Below are 17,339 nucleotides of genomic sequence, written 5' to 3' on the forward strand. Positions count from 1 at the left end.
CCTAACCTACACATTTGGATTGTGAGAGGAAACCGGAGGAAACCCATATCGACACAGGGAGAATTTGCAAACTCCACACAGACAGTTGCCTGAGACTGAAATCGAACCAGTTTCCCTGGCGCTGTGAGGCATCAGTGCTAATGATTGAGCCACCATGCCACCCCCATCCAGCCAATCGGTGTGTCTCATCATTTTGTCGAGGTCATCCCTCCGCCTCTATCTTTACAGTGAAAATAATTCAGGTTTACCCCATCTCTTCTCATAATGAGACCTCCAGACCAGGCAATGTCCCAGTGAACCTTCTCTATACCCTCTCCCCAGAGCATCCATGTCCATGTTATCCATGTCCTAGTGAACCTTCTCTATACCCTCTCCCCAGAGCATCCATGTCCATGTTATCCATGTCCTAGTGACCCTTCTCTATACCCTCTCCCCAGAACATCCATGTCCTAGTGAACCTTCTCTATACACTCTCCCCAGAGCATCCATGTCCATGTTATCCATGTCCTAGTGACCCTTCTCTATACCCTCTCCCCAGAACATCCATGTCCTTCCGCAATATTCTGAATGTGAACGGAATAAATCGCTGTAACATAACTCGCCAACTCTTACACTCAAGGCAAGCGTGCTGTGTGCCTTCTTGATCACGTTACCCACCTGTGTTGCCACTTTTGGAGATCTATATGGCCAGATCTCTCTGTATGCCGGTGCTTCTATGTGGTCTGAAATTTATCGTACAATTCTTGTATTTCCTATGTATCTGTATCCAGCTTTACCTTAATTGTATTCCCCTCTTTATGTCTTTTCCCCTCTTTATCTCTTTTCCCCAATCCTCACCCCCTCCACTCATCAGCATATCATAAGACTATAGGAGCAGAAATGATGCCATTCAGCCCATTGAGTCTGCTCCACCATTCAATCACGGCTGATAAGTTTCTCAACCCCATTCTCCCCGTAACCTTTGATCCTCTTGATACTCAAGAACCTAGTTATTCCCATCTTAAATGTATTCAGTGATCTGGCCTCCACAGCCTTCTGGGACAGTGAATTCCATAGATACACCACTCTCTGCCTGAAGAAGTTCTCCTTATCTCCGTTCTAAAAGGTCTTCCCTCTACTTGAAGGCTGAGCCCTCGGGTCCTAGTTTCTCCTACCAATGGAAACATTTTCCCAACATCCACTCTGTCTAAGCTGTTCAGTATTCTGTAGGTTTCAATTAGTTCCCTTGTCATCTTCTAAACTCCATTGAGTATAGACCCAGAGTCCTCTGATGTTCTTCATATGTTAAGCTTTTCAATCCTGGGACTTTTCTCATCAACCTCCTCTGAACATGTTCCAGGGCCTGTACATCCTTCCTGAGATATAGGGCCCAAAACTGCGTACAATACTCCAATTGTGGCCTGACCGGAACCTTATAGACCCTCAGAAGTACATCCCTGTTTTTATATTCAAGTCCTGTCCAAATAAATGCCATTGTTGCATTTGCTTTCCTCACTACTGACTCAACCTGTAAGTTTACTTTGACAGAATCCTGAGCTAGAAGTCCCAAGTCTCTTTACTCTTCAGATTTCTGAATTTTCTCCTCATAATCCTTCTGTTCCAAGGTAGCAGCAGAGAGTTCCAGACACATCGATTTGTATTCAGGGATATCCAAGGATCTCAAGAACTGCCAGTATCTCAGAAAGAATCGGTATTCCGGGAGGAGGCAGAGAGGAGCGTGGTGTGCACCTGTAAACTCCAGAACTTCCCCCAACTTCATGAGTCAACAATAACTTTTTCTGACCAAGAAACGAAAGGGCCGGCGAGAACTGTGACACTACAGGAACTGAAATTAGGCCATTCAGCCCATTGAGTCTGCTCCACCATTCACTCATTCTGGAGTATCAAGGGGTTCAAAGGTTACAGGGAGTTCAAAGGTTACAGGGAGAATGGGGTTAAGAAACATATCAGCCATGATTGAATGGCAGAGCAGATTCAATACGATAAATGGACTAATTTCTGCTAGTTAACCATCCCTGGGAAGAAGGAGGCAACACAATAAGTTGTTTCTTGGGACAGGCAAGATAATGTTTAATAATGGTGTGACAAAAGGACAATTAATTCTGCCTGTGGAAGGAAAGCCTTGACATAGAGGGGTTAATTGCAGAGCAGGCTGTTTCAAACAGACAGCTAACCCTCAAGGATAAGAAGGGAAGCTACAGAGCTGAGGTCTCCAGCAATGGGAGGTGATGTTAGAGTCTTAAAAAATAGTCACACCACAGATTTGAAAATGAGGAAATGCCACCAAAATTCAACTCCAGAACGATGCTGCAGCAGTAGTACTTAGAAGAATAATACTGCATCAAACCCCTAGACACTTCCAGAGATGGGCACTGTCAGTGGAAACCCAGTTAAATTCAGCTATCAACTGGGTGATAGCCAAGTTTGGGGGGTAAAGCTGAATGAACTTGAGGGGTTTTATTTGTGGTTGCTAAGTGCAATAAAGTGCAAATCATTGTTTCAGCAGTTGGTTCTCTGTGCAGTTTGAGTCAGGAGCCAAATTAAGGTGATTCACCCACAACCACACCAAGAGGCTGGGATTAATATTGACTCTATTGCATTCAAGAGAATGTCATCAATACTGTTATAAAGCGAAGGCTGAACCGCCCCCACCCCCCCACTCTCCAAGATCTCAAACCAAAACGTCTAAAGAGTGGCACGTTGCCCTTTAATCTGTAAAGTCAGTGTGATAAGTGGTGTAACCTGCTGTAGTGTTAAAAATAAATCTCCGACACTTTAAAATCAACAATCAGCAATTTATTTACCCAACTCTCACAGTGAACAAATGAACAAAGCTACTAACAAACTGAATAAATCCTTCTTAACTACTAAGTATTCTGGAATAAATCCTTCTTAACTACTAAGTATTCTGGAATAAATCAAGATTCTCTGGTATACTGTTCCAATCAATACATGTCCCACTCAGATAACACAAAATAGAATTTAATCGCTCAGATTACAACCAGGTTGTGTGTCTTCCGGAATATTCTGTGCCATCTTCTGTCGGGGATGCCTCCTCCGATTCCTCTGTCAGGAATGCTCTTCTCTGTTTTTCTAAATGATGCTTTCTCTAATACACAGATGACTGAGAGCACGGATTCTTTATGATAGGATTGGTCCTGTTGTCAAAACTTTAGGATTTAAATTTAATAAGTTTTTGGTAGCCAATGGGGTTGATTTAAATTGATTGGTGAAATTGAAAACCTGTTTCTTGTCCTGCTAACTGCATAACCTTTTGATTCAAATGTTTCAGTTCAGCTGCTTTTTGTTGTGATCATGCTGCTCCTTTAAGAAGATTATGTTGTTGGTTTATTTTCAGAAAAGGTTGTAAATGGCACAGCTTCCCATTCGTCTAGGATTAAGGTTTTCACTAATGGTTAACAGATACTGGCTAAGGCAACAATCAGGGAAAAGGGTTTGACTTTTTTTTTCTAAAATACTTCTACAATGAAAGGGCAGTTGTCCCATTCTTTTCCACTGGTTTTGGTTTTAGCAAGCAGTCTGTCTGAAGCTGCTGCAGGAAGAGATGTTTCCTGATTCAACAGATGTTTCTGGCTGACTCTGAAGCTTCCGGGAAAATAGTACCAGCGTATTCAGCCTCTCCCTGTAGCTAAAACCTTGCAGCCCTGGCAACGTCCTTCCAAACCTTTTCTGAACCATTTCAAGTTTCACAATGCCTTAAAAAGACGTCAACTTTGCTCGACTAATGTGGGAGAATTTTCTGCATGACGCGTTGTGTCTGAAAGAGCCCTCCTGTGTGCTGTGACAGAGCTACAGTGACTTTCAAAAGCCTGACAAATGCTGTTATCAGTCAAAGATTCATTGGGAGAAGCTTCTCAATCACATCTGTAAATGGAGAGAGTGTTTTTAATAATGAGACATGAATAAAGGCTGCATTCGTCTTTTGTTCTGAAAATTTACTCATACATCTCAAAACAGAGCAGTCTACGGGAATAAAAGACACCGCTGCTTATTTCCTGACCAGGACCAACTTTGCACAGAAAACATGGACATTTTAAATGAATGGGGTGCCATTCGTTTGAAGATGACGTGAACTTAAGAGGCATAGCATTGGCTGAGAAATGAGAGATCCTTGACACACACAGAGCCAAAATCATCACTGACATTATTATCAAATTAGAATTTAGGCTGGATAGGCTGGGATGTTTTTCTAGTGGAGCAGAGGAAGTTGAGATGCAATATTTTCAAACCATGAGGGGGACAGTTGGGTTAATGGTAGCTGTCTCTTCCCTAGGGGGAGGATTTCTAGACCAAGGGCGCGTTTTTATGGTGAGAGGAGAAAGATGGAAGAAAAGATGTGGGGCAAAATATTTATAGAGTCTATTCGCCTGGGGAAACAGCTGCCAGTGGAAGTGGTTGAAGCAGGTACATCAACAACATTGAAAAGGTGTTTCAACGAATACATGGATAGGAAAACTTGAGAAGGATATGGGCCAAGTGCAGGGAATGAGGTCAGTGTTGACAAACATTTTGGTCAGCATGGACCGGTTTGGGCTGAAGGGCCAGTCTCTGTGCTATAGTACTCTATGACTGGCGTCTCTTTGTCACTCTGACAGTGTTGAGTTTCCACATGAACCAGGAAAAAGTGAGGACTGCAAATGCTGGAGATCAGAGTTGAGAGTATGGTGCTGGAAAAGCACAGCAGGTCAGGCAGCACCCGAGGAGCAGGAGAATCGATGTTTCAGGCATAAGGACATCCAGGTGAATATCTCACTAAATCATGCTGAATAAAATCTGATCTCATTTGTCAACTCTGATGCAGAGGTGCAGGGGGTGGACAGGTCAGAAGTCACACAACACCAGGTGAGAATCCCAGTAGATTGATTTGAATTCAGGAGCTTTCGGAGCACTGTTCCTTCATCAGGTGAAGTGATGAAGGAGCAGCACCGATGAAGGAGCAATGCTCCTAAAGCTTGGGATTTCAAATAAACCTGTTGGACTGTAACCTGGTGTTGTGTGACTTCTGACTTCTTCAACTGCGCATTCATGTTGAACTTGATGGGATACTTTATCCAACTTGATGTAGTTAAATCATATCGCTTGGAGGGGTTCATTTGAAACCTTTCAGGAGGTGAATTCAACAAGATTGAATTATGCAAAGTTACTCAGTTCTAAACTTACATTAGGACCGGTGGTCATAGAGAGGTACAGCGCAGAAACAGATCCTTCAGTCCAACTCGTCCACGCTGACCAGATATTCTAAATTAATCTAGTCCCATTTGCTAGCACTTGGCCCAAATCCCTCTAACCCTTTCTATTCACGTCTCCAACCAAATGTCTTTTAAATTCTGTAATTCTACCAGCCTCCTCCACTTCCTCTGGCAGCTTATTCCATACACGCACCACACTCTGCATGAAACGTTTTCCTTTTCGGTCCCTTTTAAATCTTTCCCCTCTCACTCTAAACCTATGTCCTCTAGTTCTGACAATATCCTGGTAAATCATTTCTGATGGAGATGTCAACGCTTCGGGTAGAACCCTTCTTCAGTCCTGAGGGATAATCCCTGAAATGCTGACTTCTCCACCTCCTGGTGCTGCCTGCCTTGTTGTGCCCAGCCCCTGCTTGGCTATTTTAGATTCCAGCATCTGCAGTTTTTTATTTTGTCTCTAACAAATGCTGGAGCAGATTCGATGGGTCAAAATATCCTAACTTCTGCTCCAATGGTCTTAGGTTCGTGCGGGTCCCGGGCTCAATGAGCAGCAGTGCCCACTGGAAGAAATGTTCATGGAATCATACAATCACTACAGTGTGGAAACGGGCCCTTCTGCCCAACAAGTTCAGACCGACCCTATGAAGAGTAACTCATCCAGACACATTCTCCTACCCTATCACTCTGCACTTACCCCGAACTAATGCAGCACATCTACACATTCCTGAACACTGTGGGACTGTTTAGCTTGGCCAATTCGCCCAAACATGTGCACGTTTGGACTTTGGGAAGACACTGGAACACGCAAAGGAAACCCACGCAGACACTGGGGGGAATTAAATGCAAACTCCACACAGACAGTTACCCTGAGGATAGAATCAAATCTGGGTCCCTGGCGCTATGAGGCAGCAGTGCGAACCACTGAGCCACCTCCCCAACCCCCTCCACTCCCCCAGTAGAAAACAAAAAAGCCTACCAACTCTTCCACTACCCCCACTGTCAGAAAGGGCAGGAGGTTCAGTCCTGGGGGTGACCCTCAGCAGCGTTACCGGCAGAATCTGATTGTTGGGAGCATTGGTGCCTCCGCTGGTGCTTGTTCAAACTGCAGGACATTGTGAACCTCTGCCCACACTCAGGGCAGGCAAACGGCCTCTCTCCAGTGTGGACCCGCTGGTGCGTCAGTAGACTGGAGGAGACAGCAAAGCCCTTCCCGCACTCGAGGCAGGTGAACGGCCTCTCCCCAGTGTGGACCCACCGGTGTGTCAGCAAGTGGGATGCCTGGGTAAAGCCCTTCCCACACTCAGAGCAGCTGTAGGGCCTTTCCCCAGTGTGGACACGCTGGTGCTTCAGCAGGTCGGAAGAGCATGTGAAGCACTTCCCGCAGACAGAGCAGGTGAATGGCCTCTCGCCAGTGTGGACCCGCCGGTGGGCCAGCAGGTCAGAGGAATCGCTGAAGGCCTTCCCACATTTGGGGCAGGGGAAGGGCTTCTCACCGGTGTGGACCCGCTGGTGAATCACGAGGTGGGAGGAGCGAGTGAACACCTTCCCACAATCAGGGCAGCGGAAGGGCCTCTCCCCTGTGTGCAGCCGCTGGTGCCTTATCAGGGCGGAGGAATCGTTGAAGGCCTTCCCACACTTGAGGCAGCTGAAGGGCCTCTCCCCTGTGTGCACCCGCAAGTGCCTCAGCCGGGCGGAGGAATCGCTGAAGCTCTTCCTGCACTCAGGGCAGCTGAAGGGCCTCTCCCCTGTGTGCACTCGCCGGTGCCTCAGCAGGGCAGAGGAATCACTGAAGGCCTTCCCGCACTCAGGACAGGAGAATGGCTTCTCCCTGGTGTGACTGCGCCGATGTGTCTCCAGGGCAGACGGGACACGGAAACCTTTCCCGCAGTCGCCACACTTCCATGGTTTCTCCATGGCCAAAGCTACAGTTGCACACAAACGCGTGTATGTCCTCTCCCAGCCTTGAATTCCTCTTTCCAGGCCAGTTAACTGTTTCAGGCTCCACACTCCGTGCGTTGCTGCAACAGTCGGGTCTCTCTTCCAGTCCCACTGATGCTGAAAACGTACTGAAACAGGAACCAATTGGATCAAGGTCGAACATCGTTGCAGTCCTGATGGATTGAGTGACTCACAAATGCTGGAGAATCAGAGTCAAAAACTGCGGGTCAGGCAGCATCCGAGGAGCAGGAGAGTCAATGGTTCAGGCATAAGCCCTTCATCTGTTGATTTTGAAACTTCATCTTCAGATCAAATACTCTGAAAAGAGATTACAAAAGTCATCACTGTCAGTCCAGAGTAGAAATTCAGAACAAGCAATTCTACTTTCTGCAGAACATTCTTTTGTTTTGTTATTCCACAAAACTGAAAGCACCATTCCACTCTCTCTCTCTCTCTCTCTCCCTCGTTCTCACTCCATTCTAATTCTCCTGAAAGTGCTGATTCAGGATCTGACAGGGACAGAAAAGCAAAACAGTCACAACTGACACCTCTCTGAATTTTGGATACCTCCACCTGAAAATTAATATCTTCCACGACATTGGGATACTGTTGAGTGTGAGCCGGTCTGATTTTTGGAAGCAAAAATTTCGTGTGTAAATTCAGGATGAACCTGCAAAGCAGCTTCTTGACAACCAATCAGACACAAAATGGTTAACCTGCCCCCACAGGGGTGGGGGAGTTTTGGAATGAGACACCAAGGCTATGACACCACAGAGAAATTGAACAGACTGGCAAGCCAGAGTCATCTAGATATACAGCACAGAAACAGGTCCTTTGGTCCAAATGGTCTATGCTGACCAGATATCCTCACCGAATCTGGTCTCATTTGCCAGCATTTGGCCCATAACCCTCTAAACTCTTCCTATTCATAAACCTATCCAGATGCCTTTTAAATGTGTCATGATTATACCAGCATCTACTACTTCCTCTGGCAGCTCTTTCCTTACACGCGCCATCTTCTGCATGAATTGCCCCTTAGGTTCCTTTTAAATCCCTCGCCTCCTCCCCGGGCCACCTCACCCTAAACCTACTACTGTATAGTTCTACACTCCCAGAGAAAAGACCTTGTCTATTTACCCTACCCATCCCTCTCTTTATTTTATAGAATGGAAGCATCAATGGCTCAGGGCGGGGATTGGGGGCGGGGGTGGGAGGAAGCCGAATGTGCTGGAGCCAACACGGAAGAAGAGGACACAAAACCTTGAAGCTGCAATGAGGAATACTGCATGTGCTGTACTTGTACCTGTTGCATTTATTTGTGGAATCAAGTGCATTTTAAAAATAAAAACAAACAAGATATCTATCCCTCCCCTTTCCCAATGCTGTCTTGGACACAGAGTGTGAGAATTGGGAGCAGGAGTTGGCCATTTGAGCCTGCACCAACACCGAACACATCATAACTGAACATGAATATACCTGCAGGCAGTGGAGACTGGGATTTCTTTCACTGGAGCAGAGGAGATTGAGAGGTGACCTTACAGAGGATTATAATATCATGAGGGGTACAGATGAGGTGAAAGGCAGGTGTCCTTTTCCTAGGGTGGGGCTTTCAAGATTAGGGAGCAAAGTTTGAAGGGGAGAGAAGAAAGATTTTAAAAAGACACGAAGAGCTCCATTTTTTTCACACAGTGAGTGGTTTGTGTGTGGGATGGGTGTCCAGAGGAAGTAGTGGATGCATGTACAGTGACAATGTTTAAAAGACATTTGGAAAAGTACATGACTGGGAGGTATATGGGCCAATCACTGGCAGATGGGACTAGTTGGGTTTGAGAACATAGTCAGCATAGACTAGTTGGACCGAAGGATCTGTTTCTCTGCTGTATAACTCTGTAGCTGTTCTGTACTGGTCTTAAAACCATTTTCTTGGAAATCCGAGATGGCGGTGGTTTGAGTGGTCTGCTGTGCTGGGCTCTGTGCCACACCCCCGGCAAGGTGGACTTTTACCCCTCCCCCCTCATTAACCATCCGTAGAAGAAAAAAATTGCGAATATAAACTTACTGAATGTCTGGAGCTGCTATAATTGTGGTTTGACAGCTTTAGGAACAGAATGAAAGCAAATGAAGGAAAGGGGCCGAAAGGGGTGCAGCAGGTAGGGCACTCCCCAGCTGCATTGGGGGTGCTTGGAGCCATTGCTCAAACTTCCTGTGGATTTAATGGGACAGCAGCAGTTACTCTCGGAGTTTGCCAATCTCTGAGAAAAGATTGAAGCAGCGATGGAACCACTATCTGCCACGCTGCAAAAGCATGGACAGGAAATTCACGTGTTGGCCTGAAGAGAATAGGCAGCGGAGGAGAGGACCGTGGCATCGGAGATGGTGGCGGAGGTCTCAGGAGGAAGGATCCAAACGCTGGAAGACCAGGTTCGGGTCCTTCAGGAGCAAGTGGACAACTTGGAAAACTAAAGTAGAAGAAAAGTCTTACAGCTCGTGGGTCTTCCGGAATGCGAGGAAGGCGAAGACCTTATTGGATTCCTGGGGCTGGAGTTGTACTCTGGCCTGTTGAGTCTGGAGCGGGCACACCGGATCGAAATGTGCAGGTCCGGGTCGGACCCACAGCCCTGCGTGGTCCTAGTGCGGCTCCTGCATTATAAAGAAAATCAGTGATTGAAACAGCAAGAAGACTGGGAAGAGATCCACAGGCTCTAATGTACAAAGGATCAGAATAATATATTTTCAGGACTTCTCAGGAGCCTGGATTAAGAAAAGGGCATTTAATTAAGTTAAGAGAAAATTAAGGGATCTGAACATATAATATTCCTTGAGGTCCCTGGCCGTATTGCATTTCACTCATGGAGGGATGGTATATAACTTTGATTCAGCAGAAAAGGACTTTGCGAATTCTCTGAATTGAAGAAATCGAGTCGGGGTGAAGGCGGGAGGGACATCATTCCAGACAATGCTACTTTTTTGCCCCTTTTGTTGTGGTTATCGGCTTTATACGTACTGCCTTGACTGAATTATTTAGTATATTGGTCAGGTAGGTATTGTCTGGAGCCTTTTTTTTAGCTGCTGTCCTTTTGTTTTTGGATTGGGGGTGGCTATACCTGTGTTTAAGATGTATGGAGAAGGGGTGTGGGGAGATGGGCAACATTGTTAACTCTCAGAATGTAAATAACATGTTTTTTTCAATCTGTGAATTGCCTGGCGTTTGGGACACAGCCTCAGTGGGAAGGAGCCAGGCTGGTGGCAATGGTGGGGGTTGAGGGAGAAGAGATCTCTACCGTGGGCAGCACGGTGACAGAGTGATTAGCACTTCTGCCTCACAGCGCCAGAGACCGGGGTTCCATTCCGCCTCAGGTGACTGTCTGTGTGGAGTTTGCACATTCTCCCCGTGTCTGCGTGGGTTTCCTCACCAGGTGCTCCGGTTTCCTCCCACAATCCAAAAAATGTGCAGGTTAGGTGAATTGGCCATGCTAAATTGCCCGTAGTGTTAGGTGAAGGGGTAAATGTAATGGAATGGGTCTGGGGTGTTGCACTTCGGCGGGTCGATGTGGACTTGTTGGGCTGAAGGGCCTGTTTCCACACTGTAAGTAATCTAATCAATAATTGCGGGTTATTTGAGCGTTTGCTCAAGTTATATGTGGTGGTTAGATTTTTATTTATAGTAGTTTTTAATAGGAGCAGTTTTTAGGCTTTATAGAGTTAATGTCTTTGTTGTTCACCGCACCTCAGATAAGTTTCCTCCTCTTGGGAAATCACGGGCTGCCCTGAATGGCCATGTCTACTGATTCGTTCAGGTGGTGCACCTGGAATGTAAAAGGGAGCCATTCCCCCATTAAAAAGAAAGAAGGTGCTGTCAAGCCTCAGGAAGGAAAGGGTGGACACATTTACCTGATAAGGAACATCTGAAACTGCAGCAAGGTGGTTATGATAGGATATTCTTCTCCTCTTTTAGCTCCAAATGTAGAGGAGTGGCTATACTGGTAAGAAGGAACCTCCCTTTCCAGGAAATTGAGCAAATTAAGGACGAATATGGACTGTCCGTCATTCTTAAAGCTCTAATACATGGTGAAGAGTATGGCGTCCTGAATGTGTATTGTCACCCCGGTGCACCCTCTTAAATTTCTAATTGATGCAGTTGCTAAATTAATGAGTCTTGGGCTACACCGCATGTTCATTGGAGAGGATTTTAATCGCCTAATAGATCCTGAGGTAGACAGGGTGCCAAGGGGCCAGAGCCAGGCAGGTACACCCGTGCAACCTAAGCAGTTGGTGGACATGTGCGAGGAGTTGGGATTAATGGATGTGTGGAGGCATCTCCACCCTAATGGAAGAGAGATTTTACTTTCTCTTCCAACCCACACAAGTACCACATGGAAACTGACACTTTTTAATGCCATTGGATTGCTTGGACAGAACATTGGCTTGTGAACTTGGCAATATAGCTGACTCGGACCATGTATTTAGACGGTAAAATCAAGAGTGGTGGAATGGATGCACAGCACTGGTGTATGGACCCATTCCTATTAAGGGATAGCAAATTTGTTGAGTATATTACAAGAGTTCAGAGCCTTCTGGGATATCAACTCGGGTACGGCCAGTAATCCGGAAATACTGTAGGAGGCCACTAAGACATATTTATGAGGCCTGATTATTTTTTATTCAACAACTAGAAGGACGCAGAGGAAGGAGCAACAACAAATGCTGGAGACCCGCCTGCAGATAGCTGAGGAAGTATATGATAATAGGCCTTCACTGGTCAAGCTGCAGCTCTCCGGGCTGCTCCCAACTCATTGCACACACTGGGAAAAAAAAGGTCTGCTTTGCTCAACAAAAATTGTTTGAATTTGGAGATAAGCCAGGTAGATATCTGGCCAGAAAGAAAAATGCTTCCCAATCTATTATGTCTGTTCGAGAGAAGGCTGGCACAGTTACCCCTGAGTTAAAGAAGTTTAATGTTAGATTTAGGGAATACTTTGCAGAGTTATATTGGTCGGTGGGAGATGAACACAGTGCGGCGAGAATACAGGCCTTTTTTGAGATCCTGCGCCTCCCTAGTATAAACGCGGAACAGGTTTCCCTGTTGAATACGCCTATGAAGATACAGGAGATGCAGGATGCAATAAAGCATCTCCAAGGTGGAAAAGCACTGCGGTCAGATGAATTCCCAAGTGAATTCTATAGGAATTTATAAATGTGTTGGTGGAGCCACCTCTGTGGATGTACAGCTATTCATATGCACAGGATTATCTTCCGCCCTCTCTTAGGGAGGCTAATATCTCCCTCATTTTAAAGAAGGGGAAAGACCCCAAAGAATGTGCTTCATACAGACCCAGTTCACTGTTGAATGTAGATTTTAAAATTCTACCCAAGACGCTGGCTCTGAGGTTGGAAAAGGTGTTGTCCTGTATTGTGAAAGAAGATCAGATGGGTTTTGTTAAAAGCCATAGCTCCTCCAACAATATCAGGAGGGTACTGAACATGGTGCAGGAATGCCAGCAAAGGTTGATCCTGGATTCGGTGGCCTCCCTAGATGCAGAAAAGGCATTTGACCAGATAGAATGGATGTACCTGTTTGGGGTCCTCAAGCGCTTTGATCTGGGGACAATCTTTGCTAGATGGGTGGTGGTATTGTATAATGATCCTGAGGCAGCAGTCATCACAAATGGCACAAAGTCATAAATTTAATAGTGGGAGAGGTAGTCGACAGGGGTGTCCTCTTTCACCGCTGCTATTTACCTGGGCAATTGAGCCATTAGCTGAGGCTATCAGGAGGGATCCTGAAATAGTGGGGCCAGGGGTGGGAATGGAGGAGCATCAGATCACCCAATATGCTGATTATGTCCTTTTGTTCTTGGCCAATCTCGATTGATTCAAACAATTAATTTATTTGGAAGTTTTTCAGGCTGCAGGATCAAATTTACAAAATCAGAAGCCATGCCGATGGGGGGGGGGGGCGGCGGGGAAAGGGGTGGGGGATTGGGGTGGGGGGAAGAGATTTAGCGGAGGTGCCTGATCTGCAGGATGGAATGCATCGTCAAAAGGGTTTTCATATTTGGGAATTTTTATTACCTCTGCCTTCCACCAGCTGTATAAAGCTAAATATGTACAATTACTGGAGAGGATAAAGCAGGATTTGCAGCAGTGGGACGGATTACCGTTATCATGGTTAGGCCGAATAGCCCTGAACAAAATGAATGTTCTTCCTCGCCTGTTGTACCCCAGGAGAATGCTCCTGTTGTTGCTACCCAGATGAGTATTACGGAGGCTCAATGGTTGGCGAGATTCTTTTATTTGGTGTCGCAGACGCCCCCTAATTAAGTTTACCAATTGCAGCTCTCAAAGGGTAAGGAGGGGTGGACCTTTTGGACTTGAAGAAATATCAAATAAGCGCTTTCTTAGCATATGTGGGTGACTGGGCACGGGGGTCTCGGGGTCGATTTTGCTTGACGTTGAAGCATTGCAGTCGAGATGTCCCCTAAGTTAATCTATTATTCATTGATAAGATGAAATCCGAGACTGAGCAGTGTAAGAGTACAATCATTTTAAATACAGTGAAAGCCTGGAGGACACTGAGGCAAGACAAGGGCAATTGGCTGAAGACCTCGCTGATTACCCCACTGGTGGCAGCCCAAGGATTTAAACCTGGGGCAATGGACTCCAGCTTTAAGTCATGGGAGAATAAGGGAATCTCCTACTGGGAAGATTTATTTGAGTTAGGTCTTGATGTCATTTAGCCAGCTAAGTCAGAAATATGCATTGTCTAATAGGGACCTTTTCCGGGACTTTCAGCTAAGGGATTATATACAGAGGAAGACCGCACTTCTGGCTCAGTTTTACAGGTCAAATGTGGAGTAAAGAGTACTCTGGTGTACAGGCGCTCTTTCAGTTAGTACGTTGTATCACTTACAGAAGGGACGTAGCTTAGGGGATGTGGGGGAGTCTCCAGGATGTGGATTCGGGAGCTTGGATGGGATATTTCATTAGCAGTATGGCAAGATAAATGGGAAAATCTAAGGAAAATTTCAAAATGTAACAATGCACAGGGCATGCAATTGAAGATTTTACACAGGGCTTATGTGGCGCCAGAGAGGCTAGCTAAGTTCAAGAGAGGAACATCACCAGAGTGTCCCAAATGTAAAATTAGTATAGGCACTCACACACTGCTATTGGTCATGTTGTAAGATCCAGAGATACTGGAGTGCAATAGTAAGGGAGCTGAAGGACATCCTGGGGGATTGAAGTTAAAGTGAATCCGGTATTTCTTCTTCTGGGGTTGCCAAATTTGCCTTCTCTCGGAGAACACAGGAACAGACTGTGTAACATTCTTACGCACTGTGCAAGGAAGAACATTTTAATGAATTGGATGTTGTAAAAAACCCCAGGGCTTATGGGGAGGCATAGGCTGGTGATGGAGCATCCGCCCCCAAGATGACCTCACAAATATGGTGCACTACAAAACAGTAGTTTTACAAGACGTGGCAGCCTTTTCTAAATTATATTGATGCAGACTGATCAGCAGTATTAATTAGAGCTGTGGTATAGCTGTGGGAATCAGTCTGGGCGCTCATGGGGCCCTGGGAGGGCAAGGCTAAATGAAAAGAATACGGGTGCAATAACTGGTGCTCCCATGGATGGAAGCCTTAATGGAGGTATGGTGAGTGAAATAGAATAAAGTAATGTGATAGAATTCAAATTAACTTAAATTATGTTTAATTTTATTTTTATTCAATTTGATTGTAGTTTAGTTTAAGCTAAGTTTGTCCTAGTAGAATAATAGGTAGCTCATTATTAATAGTATCATAATACGACATTGTTGGACTGCTCTATTTCTGTATTTTGGTATTGTTCTTTTTTGTATATAGAGGTGTTGTGAGAGATTTGAAAAAGTTTTGAATAAAAATATATATTTTTTTAATTTCTTGTCTTCCCCCATAACTATTTTTGAGATTCAAAAGTCAGATGAACTCAGCTTTGAACATATTTAATACCTCCCTAACTACAGGAAGGCACCCCCACTTTGAACTCAATTCCTCTTGCTAATATACCACTTGCCTTGCTGATTGCTTGCTGCACCTATGTGACAACTGGCATTGACTGGAGTAGAAAGCCTGAGCAGAAGGTAGCTGAGGCACGTTTGTACATCCACACATCATTCCTAGATGAAGGGCTTTTGCCCAAAACGTTGACTGTTCTGCACATCGCATGCTGTCTGACCAGCTGTGCTTTTACAGTGCCACAATTGTCGACTCTGATTTTCGGTACCTGCAGTCCTCACTTACTCCACATCCCAATATATCACCATTTAAACAATGTACCTGCTTTCTGTTTTATTTCATAGGGAAGGTTATAACTTCACACTGCGTAAATACATTTACCATGTGTTTGCCAATTAAGACACATACCTGAACCAACTTTGCTGCAAGTGAAGAACTGAACACCAGAGTGAAAAAATAAAATGAAAAAGGGGGTGAGAAGAGTAAGCTGAAAATGTGTTGCTGGATGAAGCACAGCAGCTTAGGCAGCATCTCAGGAATAGGAAATTCGACGTTTCGAGCATAAGCCCTTCATCAGGAATGAGAGAGAGTAGCCAAGCAGGCTAAGATAAAAGGTAGGGAGGAGGGACTTGGAGGAGGGGCGATGGAGGTGGGATAGGTGGAAGGAGGTCAAGGTGAGGGTGATAGGTCGGAGTGGGGTGGGGGTGGAGAGGTCAGGAAGGAGATTGCAGGTTAGGAGGGCGGTGCTGAGTTGAGGGAACCGACTGAGACAAGGTGGGGGGAGGGGAAATGAGGAAACTGGAGAAATCTGAATTCATACCTTGTGGTTGGAGGGTTCCCAGGTGGAAGATGAGGCGCTCCTCCTCCAGCCGTCGTGTTGTTATGTTCTGCCGGTGCAGGAGTCCAAGGACCTGCATGTCCTCGGTGGAGTGGGAGGAAGAGTTAAAGTGTTGAGCCACAGGGTGGTTGGGTTGGTTGGTCCGGGCGGTCCAGAGGTGTTCTCTGAAGCGTTCCGCAAGTAAGCGGCCTGTCTCCCCAATATAGAGGAGGCCACATCGGGTGCAGCGGATGCAATAGATGATGTTGTGGAGGTACAGGTGAACTTGTGGCGGATATGGAAGGATCCCTTAGGGCCTTGGAGGGAAGTGAGTGTGGAGGTGTGGGCGCAAGTTTTACATTTCTGCGGTTGCAAGGGAAGGTGCCGGGGGTGGAGGTTGGGTTGGTGGGGGGTGTGGATCTGACGAGGGAGTCACGAAGGGAGTGGTTCTTGCAGAACGCTGATAGGGGAGGGGACGGAAATATATCCTTGGTGGTGGGGTCCGTTTGGATGTGGCGGAAATGCCGGCGGATGATACGTTGTATGCGGAGGTTGGTGGGGTGGTATGTGAGAACGCCACCTCCAAACGGACCCCACCACCAAGGATATATTTCCCTCCCCTCCCCTATCAGCGTTCCGCAAGGACCACTCCCTTCGTGACTCCCTCGTCAGATCCACACCCCCCACCAACCCAACCTCCACCCCCGGCACCTTCCTGACCTCTCCGCCCCCACCCCACTCTGGCCTATCACCCTCACCTTGACCTCCTTCCACCTATCCCAGCTCCATCGCCCCTCCCCCAAGTCCCTCCTCCCTACCTTTTATCTTAGCCTGCTTGGCTACTCTCTCTCATTCCTGATGAAGGGCTTATGCTCGAAACGTCGAATTTCCTATTCCTGAGATGCTGCCTAACCTGCTGTGCTTTAACCAGCAACACATTTTCAGCTGTGATCTCCAGCATCTGCAGACCTCATTTTTTACTGTGAGAAGAGTAAGTTGTACTCACAGATGTTAGACAGAAGAAAGAAGTTGCAGTCTGGGATGAAGTTCAATCTTCATTCATAGAGAGAGGAGCAGCAACACCTTCACAAGCGCATGGTCCAACTTCCGCATTCAGACAATAGGGGGGAGGCTCTCAATGGCCGGAAGACCGCACTCCTTCCGGTCCTACAGGGCTTTCCATTGGTCGATCAGAAGAATGTTGCGAGCCGTTTCCGCTGACAGTAAGGAGCATGCGCAGTATTTTGCTGGCACCAGCGTACATGCGCAATGCTTCCTGACACCGAAAAGCATGCGCAGTGTGCCCAGTGGAGATGCTGGTCCAACTGCCAATCGGAGAGAAAAACAGGCTGGAGCCACACTTGTTTTGTTTTCCTG

The 17,339-nt window shown here is 46.3% G+C and overlaps 1 protein-coding gene across 2 annotated transcripts; it reads right to left on the reverse strand.

The window, feature by feature from the left end:
* Positions 1 to 6,207: 6,207 nt before the first annotated feature.
* LOC132807714 (zinc finger protein 239-like) lies at positions 6,208 to 17,065 on the reverse strand. Of its 2 annotated transcripts, XM_060821747.1 has the most exons (4): positions 16,969 to 17,065; positions 15,966 to 16,056; positions 9,631 to 9,788; positions 6,208 to 7,466 (listed from the first exon to the last, which is right to left on the reverse strand). In XM_060821747.1, exon 4 carries the CDS (start codon positions 7,122 to 7,124, stop codon positions 6,228 to 6,230), a length of 897 nt encoding a protein of 298 aa, XP_060677730.1. In that variant the 5' UTR covers positions 7,125 to 7,466; positions 9,631 to 9,788; positions 15,966 to 16,056; positions 16,969 to 17,065; the 3' UTR covers positions 6,208 to 6,227. The 2 variants fall into 2 exon arrangements, with proteins under 2 accessions (XP_060677730.1, XP_060677729.1); XM_060821746.1 differs by lacking the exon at positions 15,966 to 16,056.
* Positions 17,066 to 17,339: the final 274 nt, after the last annotated feature.

The sequence above is a fragment of the Hemiscyllium ocellatum genome (genome assembly GCF_020745735.1).
Source record: "Hemiscyllium ocellatum isolate sHemOce1 chromosome 27 unlocalized genomic scaffold, sHemOce1.pat.X.cur. SUPER_27_unloc_20, whole genome shotgun sequence".
In the NCBI taxonomy this organism is placed as follows: domain Eukaryota; kingdom Metazoa; phylum Chordata; class Chondrichthyes; order Orectolobiformes; family Hemiscylliidae; genus Hemiscyllium; species Hemiscyllium ocellatum.